General features: G+C 36.5%; 1 protein-coding gene across 1 annotated transcript; it reads left to right on the top strand.

Annotated features, from left to right (window-relative positions):
- Nucleotides 1-3314: 3314 nt before the first annotated feature.
- On the top strand, nt 3315-12962 carry LOC131398922 (aldo-keto reductase family 1 member C23-like protein). Its single transcript, XM_058532839.1, has 7 exons — nt 3315-3398; nt 5571-5738; nt 6577-6693; nt 7996-8073; nt 8531-8653; nt 11709-11818; nt 12731-12962. Exons 1-7 carry the CDS (start codon nt 3315-3317, stop codon nt 12960-12962), a joined length of 912 nt encoding a protein of 303 aa, XP_058388822.1.
- Nucleotides 12963-15515: the final 2553 nt, after the last annotated feature.

The following is a 15515-nucleotide window of genomic DNA, read 5'->3' as shown; positions in this document are numbered from 1 at the left end:
AGGGAAGTTTATAACAATACAGGCCTACCTCAACAAACAAGAAAAATCTCAAATAAACAATCTAACAGTGCACCTAAAGGAACTGGAAAAAGAAGAACAAACAAAGCAGAAAATTAATAGAAGGAGGGAAATAATAAAAATCAGAGCAGAAATAAATAATATAGATACTAAAAAAAGTAGAAAATATCAATGAAACTAAAAGCTGGTTCTAGAAAAGATAAAAAAAAAATTTACAATTGTTTAGCTAAACTCACCCAGAAAAAAAAAAAACAAAGAAGGCTCAAATAAACAAAATCAGAAACAAAGGAGAAGAAATTACAATGGACACCACAGAAATACAAAAGATTATAAGAGAATACTATGAAAAGCTATATGCCAACAAATTGGACAATCTGGAATAAATGGATAAATTCTTAGAATCCTACAAGCTTCTAAAACTGAATCGAGAAGAAATAGGTAATTTGAATAGATCAATCAAAAGTAAGCACTCGAAATGGTAATCAAAAACCTCTGAAAAAATAAAAATGCAGCACCAGATGGCTTCCCTGGTGAATTCTACCAAACATTCAAAGAAGACTTAATACCTATCTTTCTCAAACTCTTCCAAAAATTGAAGAAGAGGGGAAGCTACCTAACTCATCCTATCAAGTCAACCTTACCCTGATACCAAAACCAGACAAGGAAAACACAACAAAAGAAAATTATAGACCAATATCACTGATGAACATTGATGGGAAAATCCTCAACTAAATACTAGCAAATCGAATACAACAATACATTGAAAAGATCATATGCCATGATCAAGTGGGTTGTATTCCAGGGATGCAGGCATGGTTCAACATCTGCAAATCAATCAATGTGATACACCACATTAACAAAATGAAGAATAGAAATCACATGATCATCTCAATAGATGCACAGAAAGCATTTGACAAGATACAGCACTTATTTATGATTAAAAAACTTGAATAAAATGGGTATAGCAAAAAAGCACCTCAACACAATAAAAGCCATATATGACAAACCCACAGCTAATATCTTTCTTAATGGAGAAAAACTGAAAGCTATTCCTCTAAGAACAGGAACCAGAAAAGGATGTCCTCTTTCACCACTCTTATTTAACATAGTATTGGAAGTCCTAGCAAGAGCAATGAGACAAGAAAAAGAAATAAAAGGGATCCAAATTGGAAAGGAAGAAATGAAACTGTCACTATTTGCAGATGACATGATTTTATATATAGAAAACACTAAAGAATCACCAAAAAACGTTTAGAAATAATAAACAAATATGGAAAATTTTCAGGATACAAAATCAACATACAAAAATCAGTTGCATTTCTGTACACTAATGACCAAGTAGCAGAAAGAGAAATGAAGAATACAATCCCATTTGTAATGGCAACAAAAAGAATAAAATACCTAGGGATAAACTTAACCAAAGAGGTGAAAGATCTGTACACTGAAAACTTTAACACGTTGAAAGAAATGGAAAGATAGTCTGTGCTCTTGGATTTTAAGAATTAACATAGTTAAAATGTCTATACTTCTTAAAGCAGTCTACAGATTCAATGCAATCCCTATCAAAGTTCTAGTGACATTTTTCACAGAATTAGAAGAAAGAATCCTAAAATGTATATGGAACAACAAAAGACTCTGAATAATCAAAGGAATCCTGAGAAAAAAGAACAAAGCTGGAGGTATCACGCTCCCTGACTTCAAAATATACCACAAATCTATAGTAATCAAAACACCATGGTACAGGCACAAAAACAGACATATAGATCATTGGAATAGAATTGAGAGCCCATAAATAAACTCACACATCTATGGACAGGTAATTTTCGACAATAGAGCCAAGAACATACAATGGAGAAAGGAAAGTCTCTTCAATAAACGGTGTTCGGAAAACCGGACAGCCACATGCAAAAGAATGAAAGTAGACCATTAACTTACACCATACACAAAAGTTAACTCAAAATGGATTAAAGACTTGAATGTAAGACCTGAAACCATGAAACTTCTAAAGGAAAACATAGGCAGCATGCTCTTCAATATCAGTATTAGCAGAATGTTTTCAAGTATCCTGTCTGACTGGACAAGGAAAACAGTAGAAAAAATAAACAAATGGGACTACATCAAACTAAAAACTTTCTACATGGCAAAGGAAGCCATCAACAAAATGAAAAGACTACCTAACATTTGGGGGAAAATATTCGCAAACCATATATCGGATAAGGGGTTAATCTCCAAATTATATAAAGAATTCATACATCTGAACAAAAAAAAATTAAAACTCAGTTAAAAAATGAGCAAAAGATCTGAACAGAGATTTCTCCAAAGAAGATATACATGTCCAACAGGCTCAAGAAAAGATGTTCTACATTACTAATTATCATGGAAATGCAAATCCAAACTATAGTATAACCTCATGACTGTTGGAAAGGCTATAATTAACAAGACAGGGAATAACAAGTGTTGGAGAGGATGTGGAGAAAAGGGACTCTCATATACTCCTGGTAGGAGTGCAAACTGGTGCAGCCACTATGGAAAACAGCGTGGAGATTCCTCAAAAAAATTAAGAATAGAACTACCATACAATCCAGCTATTACACTACTGGGTATTTAACCAAAGAATATGAAAACACAAATGCATAAAGAAATATGAACCCATATATTCATTGCAGCATTACTCACAATAGCCAAGACTTGCAAGGAGCCTAGGTGCCCAATCAAGGGTTGAATGGGTAAAGAAGATGTGGTATATATACACAATGGAATACTACTCATCCACGAAAAAAGGATGTAGTCCAGCCATTTGTGACAACATGGATGGACCTTGAGGGTATTAAGCTAAGTGAAATATATAAGAGGGAGAAAGTCAAATACCATATGATCTCACTCATAAATAGAAGATAAAGACAACAACAAATAAACACATAGAGACAGAGATTGGATTGGTGGTTATCATAGGGGAAGGGGGGGTGAAAGGGATGATTGGGCACATGTGTATGGTGATGGATTGTAATTAGTCTTTAGGTGGTGAACATGATGTAATCTACACAGAAATTGAAATATAATGATGTACATCTGAAATTTATATAATGTTATCAACCAACGTTAACACAATAAAAAAGATTACTATTCATTAAAAAAACAGAAACAACTGGTTCCAAGGTTACTGTTTAACCTTGCTTCTCCTATAATCCATTTGCTAACACTTGCGCAGTAGACTTGGGTGTTACCCTTTTGTTATTTACACAACCTGTGAAGGCAGAAGAATAAAAAAGTCTGCCTAGACAGAGGAGCAACAAGCAATGGATCCCAAACGTTGGTGTGTGGAACTTAATGATGGCTACTTCATTCCTGTACCGGGATTTGGCACCTACGCACCTGAAGAGGTAACAATCGTGGTATTGGGGTTGAGGATTCAAAAGAAAATAGACCTAGATTGCATGGAAACTGACCTGGGTTGTAAAGTCATTGAGTTCTTGTGTGAGTCTGGGAGGTTCACTTGGTTCTTGTAACCAGGCTAGAACCATTCCTTCTAAAAAGAGACATAATAGGCAGTGTTCACTCTGCATCACGGTCTGGCCGTGTGGTCACCTACAGATTATTCTGGGTTTCCTCTCAGTTTCCAGCTATTTCCCATGTTGGGAAAAGTGATGAAACTCAGCAGTAAGAAAATTGACTATCACGGGCCGGCCCTGTGGCTTAGCGGGTAAGTGTGTGTGCTCCGCTACTGGCGGCCTGGGTTCGGATCCTGGGCACTCACTAACACGTCGCTTCTCTGGCCGTGCTGATGCCACATCCCACGTACAGCAACTAGAAGGATGTGAAGCTATGACATGCAACTATCTACTGGGGCTTCAAAGAAAAAAATGAAATTTAACTATCAGCTGCCTTGTTTTGAGGGTGATTGCATGGGAGTGGTTTCTCTATTTCTGCAGTTCAAGCAATCTTTGCTCCCACCAAGAAGACATGATCCCGAGTAACATTTGTGGTAAAAGGTCCTGTAGATAAGGTGAATGACAAGTGATGTGAGAGATTTTCTATTCTGTGTGGTGGCCTGCTGAATGGCAGGCAATAAATTCTCCACCTGTAGTTCCCCTCATACATCTCCTATTGCTTGGTAATTTATCCTGAATAGAAAATATAATATAATTTGAAGGAATAAGCTACAGTTTTCCAGGACAAGATTTCAATTCTTGTTCCTTATTAATGTAAATTGGTTGAAGCACATAGGCAGAGTTGGATCATGGACATAAGTGGGAATGAAGTGGGTGAGTCAGTAGTTGGAAGCTAGGAGTTTCCCTTCAGGTTTTGTCTTTAGACTATTTAGTTGTAGGACAAGGGACTGGTGCTTAAACTTTGAATCTCACTTTCTCATCTATAAAACAGAAGGAAATATTCAAAGAGACATTTTGGAGACAGATGACAGGACTCGTTTATTTTGTAGTGCAAAGTGGGATGAAGGAGAGGGCAGGGTCAAGGATACCATTGAAGCTTCAGCTTCCATAAACCCTGTACACCTGTACACCTATACACCAAACCCTGTACCCCTAAGGAAACAGAATGGCCAGCAGAGGGCAGTATCTAGTTCTTTGCAATGTCATTGAAAAAAGAAAGTTTCTGAAATAATTAAAAAGAGGTATAATGTTACTCAGCCTTAAAACAGAAGGAAATCCTGCCATTTGCAACCACAAGGATGAACCTGGAGGACTCTGTGATAAGTGAAAAAAGACAGACACAGAAAGACAAATATTTCATGATCCCACTTATGTATGGAATCTAAAAAAGTCAAACTCAGAGAAAGTGAGTGGAGGAGTGATGACCAGGGGTTGGGGATAGGGTGGTCGGAAAAATGAGGAGATGTTGGTCAAAGGGCACAAACTTTCAGTTATAAGATGAATAAATTATAGAGAACTAGTGTACCACATGATGACTATAGTTAATAAAAATATATTACATACCTGAAATTTGATAATAGAAGAGATCTTAAGTGTTCTCACCACACACAAAAAAGTTAACTTTTTGATGTGATGGATATGTTAATTAGCTTAATTGTAGTAATCATTTCACAATGTATACATATATGAAAACATCACATTGTGTACTTATTTATGTAAAATTTTTACTTAGTGTGTTCTCTGGGACTACACTGATAGAGGACTCAGAAGATTCCACCTTCTTCTTGAGACTTCAATCCATGAACCTTTTCTTTTTGTAGGTTTTACTTAGTAACCTCTCACAATATACACCATATCTGTGACTACAACTATACGCTGAGTCCTATGAGTTATTTCAGCAAATCACTGAAGTTGGGAATAGTTGTGGGGATCTTTGATAATAGTGATCAACCAGTGGTTGCCCAGGATTGAAGGAGTTCCTTGGATATCCAACTTTTTGTACTTACCAGGAAAGACCAAGGCAAACTACCATGAGTTCATCACCACACCTGCAGAACTAACCTTTAAAACTTGAGGAAATGTTGATTCTTGGAAGGTCAAAGTTTGTGCCTTAGCTATCTCTCAATCATGTGGATATCCAACTACCCTTGGTTGCTCATCTAGGTTCCTAAGAGCAAAGCTGCAGACGTCACCAAATTAGCTATAAATGCTGGGTTCCGCCATATCGATTCTGCTTTTATGTACAATAATGAAGAGGAGGTTGGACTGGCTATCCGAAGCAAAATTGAAGATGGCACTGTGAAAAGAGAAGACCTATTCTACACTTCAAAGGTGCTGTGTATGTGGTGTGTGTGTGAGTATGTGTGTGAACATGATTGTGTGGAGATGACAATTACATGATAGGATCAGCAGTTGTTTGGTAAATTGTGTCAATTGATACAAGTTTTTTCACATATATTCACGTATTAAATCTAGTGTCAAAAAAAGATGTTGGCTTTCTCATCAGTACTTCATTCAAATTTTATGATTTTAAAGCAAAATCACTTTACTTTTCTGAGCTTCAGACCATAGCAGTGTGATTTAGCATAGACTATTGAATCAGACAGATGTGATCAAATTATAGCTTTCCTTATCATCTAGGTGACTTACTAAAATTTCTCAACATTCTGAATCTTAGTTCTCATCTCCCTCAATAAGAGAGCAGTTTAAGCAGCACTTTGTGTATTGAACAAGATATAGCTAAAGTGTCTTGAATTGTATCCAGCACATATTAATATGTTCAAAGCACTTTTTCACTACAGTAATCTAAATGAAATGCATACTACTTATTCCCTATATGATTGAACATTTGGCTATGTTTGTGAACTGGTTTGCAAACTCCATCAAACATAATTCAGATAATGGACATAGTTATTATTTGATAACATGTTTTATCTCTTGGGTCATTTAATTCCATTGTTAGTAGATGTGCCAATGATAAATCCAAGCAAATAGCAGAGTTTCTATGGGTGAATGAGGTCAAAAGGGAACTCAAGAAGGAAAAAAGTGTTTTTCATCTGTGGTCATCAGTTTCCAACCAGCAGAAAAACGTCTAATTCTCAGGTGAAACAAGAAAAAAAACTAACTGAAGCAATAATCCAACACAACTTCCGTTCTTTACCCTCTGCAGCTTTGGCTCACTTTCCTTCGACCAGAGTTGGTGAGAACAGCCTTGGAAAAGTCTCTGAAAAAACTTCAACTGGACTATGTTGATCTCTATATTATTCATTATCCAACAGCTCTGAAGGTTGGCAATTTGCGCGGTTACACCTATTTTACTTCTTGTGTCAGAATATGTATCAACTAGTATGGATGATGGAGTTAAGATTTTTCTTAGACGGATGTAAGGATTATTACACTAGAGAAGTATCCCCAAAATAATAATTTCTGATTAGCTTTTTATGGACCTTGTTTTTTGACTCCTTAATTTCTTTCCCATGCCTCCAAGAGAAAAGGGTTCAATAATCTCAAACATTCTGCCTCAAAAACTTGAGGAAATAAAAATAGGTGTGTTTAACACACAATCCCGACTATGAGTCTTGAATCTCTTGAGGACGTACAAACACAGAGTTTCAAGTACTTGTGGTGAGCAAAGAAGCTACCTCACACTTGGGCCTAATGAGTTGATCTCCTCTCTCACCACTTCCAGTTGAAAGCAGATTTGGTGGTGTTCCCTCTGGGTGGGTCTAAAACTAGCAACCTTCAATGGGACTCGCTGGACCTTACGTACAACGATGGCTATCTTCTTAATGGAACTTTGTAGACTGCGCTTAGCCATTAGGATTCTCTTATTTAGAATTCTTGATGTTACGTTAGAGAAAGCTACTCTAGCTCTGCTATGCAAAAGACTTTATTGGTCTATGTAAATGGGCCGTACAAGCCATAGATAGATTTAAGGATTTGGAATAGTCTTCAGAAATATCTCCTTTTCTCTATAACTTAACTTTCCCTTACTATTGTTTTGCTTTATTTTTGTCACAACATTTTCCACAGTGGCAAATATGGCCTGGTGGCAATTCAAGGTTTATGCTCCTTTACACTTGAGAGTATCTCTGGATCTTCTAGCATCTATATTATTCCTGAAGAGAGCCTCGAAAGACCCTGTTTGGTTCATGTGCCTGCCATTGGACATATAGATGTTCAGAGGAATAAGGAACTATGTTTGTCTATCCTGGGTGAAGAGTGCAACAGTTTTTCTGGAAATAAGGTTATGTCACTTACCGTCATTCCCAGTGCAAGGGAGGCCTTTTGCAAGAGGAAAGTATAGGGGGCAGACAAAGGTAACATAAGTCACTATGAGTCCCCACTAGGACCTAGGAAAATGGCATTTATTAAAACACATGATCGTGTAAGATATTAGAGGAAGCTTGTCTCCTAAAGACATTCCTTACAACTCCATGTGCAAATCACTTTGCAAATATTAGTATACAGAATGTTGTACCACTTTCCGCATGGAGGCTTAGTGTCCTGGCCCTAAATGTACCTGGCAGCCTAGTAGGTGTGGAAAAATTATTTTGTGACATTACTAAAATGAATGTTTCTATTCGAGCCAGGGGAGGAACTTCTTCCAAAAGATGAACATGGAAAAGTAATATTTGACACAGTGGATCTCTGTGCCACGTGGGAGGTGAGTTCTTGGAGGAGAGAGCACAGAGTTGGAAGCCAGAAGAGGGGAAAACTCGTTCATTTCTTTCACTTGAGAGAATGGTCTATTCATCTTCAAATTCAGCAATTCAGAAACTTTAAAAGAGCTGATATGCTGTACTGGTTTGGAGGAACTCATTAGCGAAATGTTTATATACAGAAATGAAGAAGAAGAATTTGGGACAATGAATATAGGCATCTCTTTCCTTCTATGTGTGATACTATCTCAGGTTTTTCTAAGGAGAAGACAGTAATTCTTGTTCTTGCTGTCACTAATTTCTTCCCCTGTTTAATTTCCTACTTTTTCTCTTCTTGGTAATCATGCCAATTGGCTTCATTATCATTTCTTGAGAGTTGTTCCTTTTAACAGATTTTCTTACATTTATTACTGATCTCTAGCCAACTGCACAAATGATTCTTCACCACCCCTTCCTCCACAGGCCATGGAGAAGTGTAAGGATGCAGGACTGACCAAGTCCATCGGGGTGTCCAACTTTAACAGCAGGCAGCTGGAGAAGTTCCTGAACAAGCCAGGGCTCAAGTACAAGCCCGTCTGCAACCAGGTGAGCACCCTTGGCCTCTTCTCCTTTCTGTTCTTCGTCTCCTTCTTCTTGCACTACTGCCAGATGTCTATTTGTTCCTTTATGGAACAGAGGATTCTAGAGAGCAGAGCCTCTGTTGAGATGGGCCTGAATAGAATCCATAATTGGATCTCTGTTTTGTAAAGTCTTTGTGAAATAGTGGCAAGACCTTAGTGCTAAATTGTGCGTAAGAATTTAAGGAAGGTAAAGGAGGTGGCGGAAGGCTAGAATGGTTACCAGACCTTCGAGGGAAGGTGACATTTACCTGAGTTGTAAAAGATGTCCAGAGACTGGACCAGTGAAAATGATTAGATGCAATTGTGCAAATAAAGGAAGGTCATGAAAACATGGAACAGGCAGTAAAAAAGGAAAGAGTGAAAATAAGATAAGGTAGGTGTCAGGGGTTTGTGTGGGGTTTGGATGCCTGATTCCTTCATCTTGGTATCTCTGCTTTCAGGGGTCTTTGAATAGGAAGCATAGATAGAAGAAAAATCAACTTGAGAGTATGAATGTCATCCAGGCTGGAGGGATGAAATTACTGGTTTTTGGTGATACTAATGGTGGAGGAAATCAACACACAGGAAATTTTAGCATAGAATAGAGTCGACTTTGTGATTTACTCAATCTTAGTCTGGTTCTTCTAATTGATTTCTACCCTTAAATTAACTGCTTAGACACATTATTGTGTATCTGTCTCTGTGCTCTTACATTTTTAATTCTATTTTTATTTTATTGTGGTAAAACCTCTTAACATAAGATCACCTTTAAAAAATTTTTAAGTATACAATACAACAAAAAAATTGTGAACTATGGAGACAATGTTATACAGCAGATCTCCGGAACTTATTCATCTTGCGTAATTGAGACTTCCCACCCACAATTAGCAGCTCCCAATTTCCCCCTCCTCCCTGTCCCTGGTAACTATCATTCTGCCCTCTTATTTTATAAGTTTGACTATTTTGGATTCCTGATATAACTGATACCATGTAGAACATGTGCTTCTGTGAATGTATTATTTCATTTACCATAATGTCCTCAAGGTACAACTTGGATTCAAGGAGTAAGTGGCTTCGATTGGATAATGCAGCTTATAAACTCAAGAATTTGAGATATAATGATATAGAACCACGATTTTCAATTATACATGTCAAAAAAATCATGTTATTCTAGTATTAGTTTTACTCCCAACTTTTGTGTGTGTGTGTGAGGAAGATCAGCCCTGAGCTAACGTCCATGCTAATCCTCCTCTTTTTGCTGAGAAAGACCGGCTCTGAGCTAACCTCTATTGCCAATCTTCCTCCTTTTTCTTCCCCAAAGCCCCAGTAGATAGTTGTATGTCACAGCTGCACATCCTTCTAGTTGCTGTATGTGGGACGCAGCCTCAGCATGGCTGGAGAAGCGGTGCATCAGTGTGCACCCAGGATCTGAACTCTGGGCCGCCAGTAGCAGAGCGCGCACACTTAACTGCTAAGCCACGAGGCCGGCCCTACTCCCAACTTTTATTATGAAAAATTTCAGACATTCAGAAAAGTTAAGAGTATCATAGAGAACATCCATATTTTCCCTCCTATATCCAAACGTTTTCACATTTGACCATATTGCCAAATATATGTATATATATGTGGATATATCTGCGTAGATATATGTAATATTTTGCTGACCCTCTTCAAAGTAAGCTGTAGACATGACAATTCACCCCTACTGACCTCAGAATGCTTATGGTCTATTATCCAATGCATATTCAAACTTCCCTATGGCTTTCCCAATGTCTTTTATGGATCTTCTACTCTTATCAGAAGCCAGTTGTGGTCCACCTATTACTCTGACTCATGTTTCTTAAGCTCTCTTAACCTAAAATGGTCACTCAACCTGTTGTTTACCATGGCTTCCAGATAAATTAATGTCGAATACTCTGGATTTGTCCGATTGTTATCTTATAATGTTAATTAACTTGTTTCTCTATTCCCAGTTTCTGTAAATTAGTAGTTCTGAATCCCTTATTGCATTAGGGTTAAACATTTTTTGCAGTCAGATGTCTTTTGCATGCTGTGTCCCCCAAATAACACTCCAGTAGGAAGCCTGTCAAGACAAGTTATCCCAGTATGAGAGATGTTAGTTTTGTTCTCTTGATTAAGCTAGTGGTAGCCAAGTCTTTTCTTTGTAAATGTGTATGTTCTCCTTTGAAATTACCTAGCAATCTGTTGGGTAACAATTGTCATCAGGGGTAGTCATATTGCTCCCAAGTTTTCAAGTTATTGTTGAGTATCCATCAGTGATTTTACTCTGACTTAGGTGTTTCATTGGTATTGTAAATAATTATTTTCAATTTTAAACACTTAAATTTTTTTATCCTGACAATTTATTGTAAAAACAAAATTCCCTCATCAACTCAGGATAAACTACAATTATTTCTATAAAGCACTTTAAAAGCTTAATTCCTTCCTTTTAATTACCAATATTCCCAGAAAGCAGTTATGTAATAATCATCATCAGCAAGAACAATTTTTTTTCTTCTCTCTCTCTCTCTCTCTCTCATGACTAGGGACTCATGGATTTTTATTTACTCTATGTATTATAATTGTTTTTCCTCATTATTCCCTTTGATGCTCAAATCTATCCAATGTCACCAGTGAGATCCCCATCACACTGGTTCTTTTGTCCTTTAGATGCCCTTTCATGAGTCTTTGAGGAATTTCTTGCTTTCTGGCACAATTTGATGTCCAAGGCTCAAACAGTTCTCTTCCTGTCCCAGATATGGAATTACCCATGTCTCCTCATAGTGTACAATGGTATTGAGTAACAAAGATCTGGTCCCTAGAGTCACTTGTTCTCAGGAACGTTATGTTTTTTTTCCTGTTTAAGGGAACAGAGGTATAATACTTATTTTTTAAAAAATCCTTAATTGATGTTATATTTCCAGTGTAAATTTAATAATAAACAGTTTTTTTCAGCTTTTTTTTTTCTTTTAACCTTTCGCTTTCATATTCATTTTGCCATTTCATATAATATGACACTTTTCAGTCTTGGCATTCTACAGGTGGAATGTCATCCTTATCTCAACCAGAGCAAACTATTGGATTTCTGCAAGTTGAAAGATATTGTCCTAGTTGCCTATAGTGCTTTGGGATCCCAACGTATAAAAAGAAGGTAATGAAGATAACAAAGAGTTTAACTAAAATGCCATTTTTGATGAAATATTTTTAATCATACTATACTTAGGTTTCTGAAATTAACTCTCCACTGGTTTGGGGATGAGAGGAGAGGGACAGAAGAAATCCTTCCCCTTTATCATCTCATCACCCAGCCAATGTTTTAACATTATATGTGTCTGGTTGAAGATTAATCAGTAACAAATGTCTGCATTAAAATCTATATATAATCTAAAAATTGAGACAAAATACATAAGCTTAAGTCATTATTTAGATATTTATTAACTAATTAACACGTTTCTAGTAATACACTCTCTAAACCTCACTTACTTTATGTTTAAAATCTGGATAATAATATGTAACTCTTGGGTACATCATGATAGAAAGAATTACAATCCGAAGCATTTCTGTAAAATTCTATAGAAATATCACACTCTGTAAGTAATGATAAAATGAACAGTTCTCATTTTGGAACTACTCAATTTTTATCAATAACTTTCAAAAGTTAAAAAATATCCCAGTCTTTTCCTTTTTTTTTGTCGTTTCATGCTCTTTTGCTTTCTTTGGGGCTATGGTCAAAAAAGAAAAACAGCCACTGAGAAGTAAAAGAGAAAAAATCCAGAAGTTTGAAAGCATTGGTCTGAACTCAAACATGCTACAAAATGATCTGGAGGGCTTTGTAAACACAGATTACTGGGTGCCACACCTAAGTTTCTGAATCAGTTGGTCTTGGGTGAAGCCATGGAATTTGCCTTCCTAACAAGATCCCATATGACAGTGATGCTGCTTGTCTAGTGACCACATTTTGAGAAGCACTGACCTAGAGTGGACTTACCTGTTCTGATTGGGAAGCTTCTTACAAACTGAATACTCAGTCTCAGATCTTCAGCCTTTCTGCATTTCCTTCCAGGGTAGACCAGAGCTCCCCGGTTCTCTTGGATGATCCAGTTCTTTGTGCCATGGCAAAAAAATACGAGCAAACTCCAGCACTGATTGCCCTTCGCTACCAGCTGCAGCGTGGGGTGGTGGTCCTGGCCAAGAGTTACAATGAGAAGCGGATCAAAGAGAACATGCAGGTGATGAGTGAGGCTGTGGGTATAGGGCTTCTAAAGAATATCTTTCACAAGTGTTCCTCTTTGTAAGGCTCTCAAGACATCTTTGGGCCCAGATGTTATTTCCCATTAATGTACACCTTAATGTATTTCTGCAAGTTTTCTCCTACTGTGGCTACAAGAGAGGCAGGATGGCTCAATGGAATTAAGATTGGTTGGAAAAAGAGATTTTAGCTCCAACATGAAGTCTGCAATTTACTCTGTAGCCCTGTGTTAGCGATGTGTCATTTTCTTCATTCTAAAATGGAGAATTGGATTATGTGATTTTCTTAGTCCATTTGGGTTGCTATAACAAAATATCACAGACTGGGTGTCTTACGAACAACAGAAATTTATTTCTTACTGTTCTATAGGCTGAAGTCTGAGATCAGGGTACCGTGTGTCCAGATGTGGAGTCTCTTCAGGGTCACAGACTTCTCATTTTACCTTAAGATGGTAGAAAGGGCAAGGGAGCTCTTTCAGGTATATATTATGAGAACATTCATCTCATGCAAGAGGGCTCCATGCTCATGACCTAATCACCACTCAAGGGCCCCACTGTCTAATAGCATCACAATGGGGGTTAGGTTTCCAACATATGAATTTTGCGGGCACACAAATATCAGACTGTAACAGTGATCTTCAGTCTCCAAATCACAGTGGTATTGGTTTGCATTTCCTTGAATACTAATGTAGTTTCATTTTCATGTATTTATTCTCCTTGAGTATCCACTTTTTTGAAGTGCCTGTTCAAGTCTTTGTCCATTTTTATTAAGTTGTCTGTCTTTTTATTTATGTATGGAGAAACCATTAGTCTACCATTAGTTATAGGTGCATGACAAATTAGCCCCAATGTAGAATTTATTTGGCTCATGATTCCGTAGTTTGACAATTAGCCTGAATTTAACTAACCAGTTCTCTCCTTGGCTGGGATCTCTCATGTTTTTGCAGTTAAATGCAGAATAACCACTCAGTTCTGCTTTAGGGGGTTGATTTGGCTGCTGTCAGAGGTATGTAAACTTTGTTCCATATAATTCTTCATACAGTTGGCTAGACTATACCCAACTAGCCTGTTCCTCATCTTATCACAGTGGCATGATCCCAAGGCAGTGAGTGGACACTTGCAAAGCGTTTTCATGTTTAGGTCCAGAACAGACTCACCACTGATTCTGGTAAATTTTATTGTCCAGTGCAAGTTACAGGCCAGGCCAGATTCAAGGAGTTGAGAATTTTTCAGAAGTGTTTTTGTATTACCATTCAAATTTGGGTCTCTATACACTTGAAATTAATTTTTAATATGATGTGAAAATGGACCCAAATATGTATATGTTTAAATGGAAATCCCATTGTCAATATTTTTCCACAGATTTTCATTGTCATCTCTGTCTTATATCAAATGTCCCTCAGTCCATTTCTGTCCTCTCTCTTCTATTCAACTACTTGCTTTTCTGTACTGTCTGATTATAGTGGAAAATAAGTCTTCCTTTCAGAATAATAAAATTTTTTCTTAATTTTTCTTCTTTAAGAATATCTTGGCTTTTCTTGAATAGTTGTTCATTTATGTAAAATATAGTATCACTTATCAACTTCTATGAACAATAAGAGTGTCAGTCTTTGGTTCATATTGCATTGATACTGTAGATCAGTTTGTAGAAAATTGACTTCTTTACAGTATTGAAACTTTCAATCCATGATTATGATATGGATTTTTAATTACTTAGGTGTTCTTTATATAATTTTAATAAATTTTATTACTTTCCCCACAAAAGCATTCACATAATATTTTGTTGTATTTATTGATAAATAGTAAATTTGATATCATTTTGATAACTTTTTCTTTGGAAAATTTTGAAATGTGCAGAAAACTTGAAAGAATAATGCAATAAATGCCTTGCTTAGACTGATTGATTGTGAAATTGTAGACATCGTGTCTTCTATCTATCTATCTATTTCTCTATCTCTCTATCTATCTATCTTCTCTATCTACCACTGTTTTGTAGTATTACGTTTATGGATTTGTTTGGTTCAACGTATTAATCATTACTGACATTCTTTTTGATGTGTAAAGTGTTCTGCTTTGAAACTGTGCTATCCTCTTCAAGTTAGTCACTTTGTACTTTGAACATGACATCATTAGTATTTGGACAATTATTGGTTTAAAATATCTTGCTAAAAATTTTTTTCACATTCTAAATATTCATTGATGGGATATAGAAATCGACCTGTATTTATCAAAATTACTAAATTATGTTATGTATTTTTGAAATTTATCTCTAGATTCTTCTGGATCTTCTAAGTACACTACCCTATCTCTTTGAATAATGTGAGCTTTGTTCCTTCTGTTCTTTTAAAGATCTCCTTTTCATCTGTAGTCTCATGCACTTTCAATACATTATATCTAGGGATGGATTTCTATTTAATTTTTGCCTGATGTTTATTACCACTTGAGTGTTTTGCTTGATGTCCTTAAGAAATTTTGGAAACTTCTAAGATATTTTGAGTATTGCCTCTGCACCATTCATCTGATTTGCTTGGATTTTCTAGATTGGCAATTGTGCAATCTAAAAATCATAAAAATCTTTCTACTTCTGTGATAGGTTTTTG

Source organism: Diceros bicornis, chromosome 36 (assembly GCF_020826845.1).
Source record: "Diceros bicornis minor isolate mBicDic1 chromosome 36, mDicBic1.mat.cur, whole genome shotgun sequence".
In the NCBI taxonomy this organism is placed as follows: Eukaryota; Metazoa; Chordata; class Mammalia; order Perissodactyla; family Rhinocerotidae; genus Diceros; species Diceros bicornis.
This window is presented reverse-complemented; position numbering and strand designations above follow the sequence as displayed.

What these genes read in the sequence shown, in the direction of transcription:
- LOC131398922 (XM_058532839.1), top strand. Translation starts at nt 3,315, where the DNA reads ATGGATCCCAAACGTTGGTGTGTGGAACTTAATGATGGCTACTTCATT. An exon ending in ATTATCCAACAGCTCTGAAG is followed by an intron (nt 6,694 to 7,995) that starts GTTGGCAATTTG and finishes TTTCTATTCGAG; the next exon opens with CCAGGGGAGGAACTTCTTCC. An exon ending in ATCTCTGTGCCACGTGGGAG is followed by an intron (nt 8,074 to 8,530) that starts GTGAGTTCTTGG and finishes CTTCCTCCACAG; the next exon opens with GCCATGGAGAAGTGTAAGGA.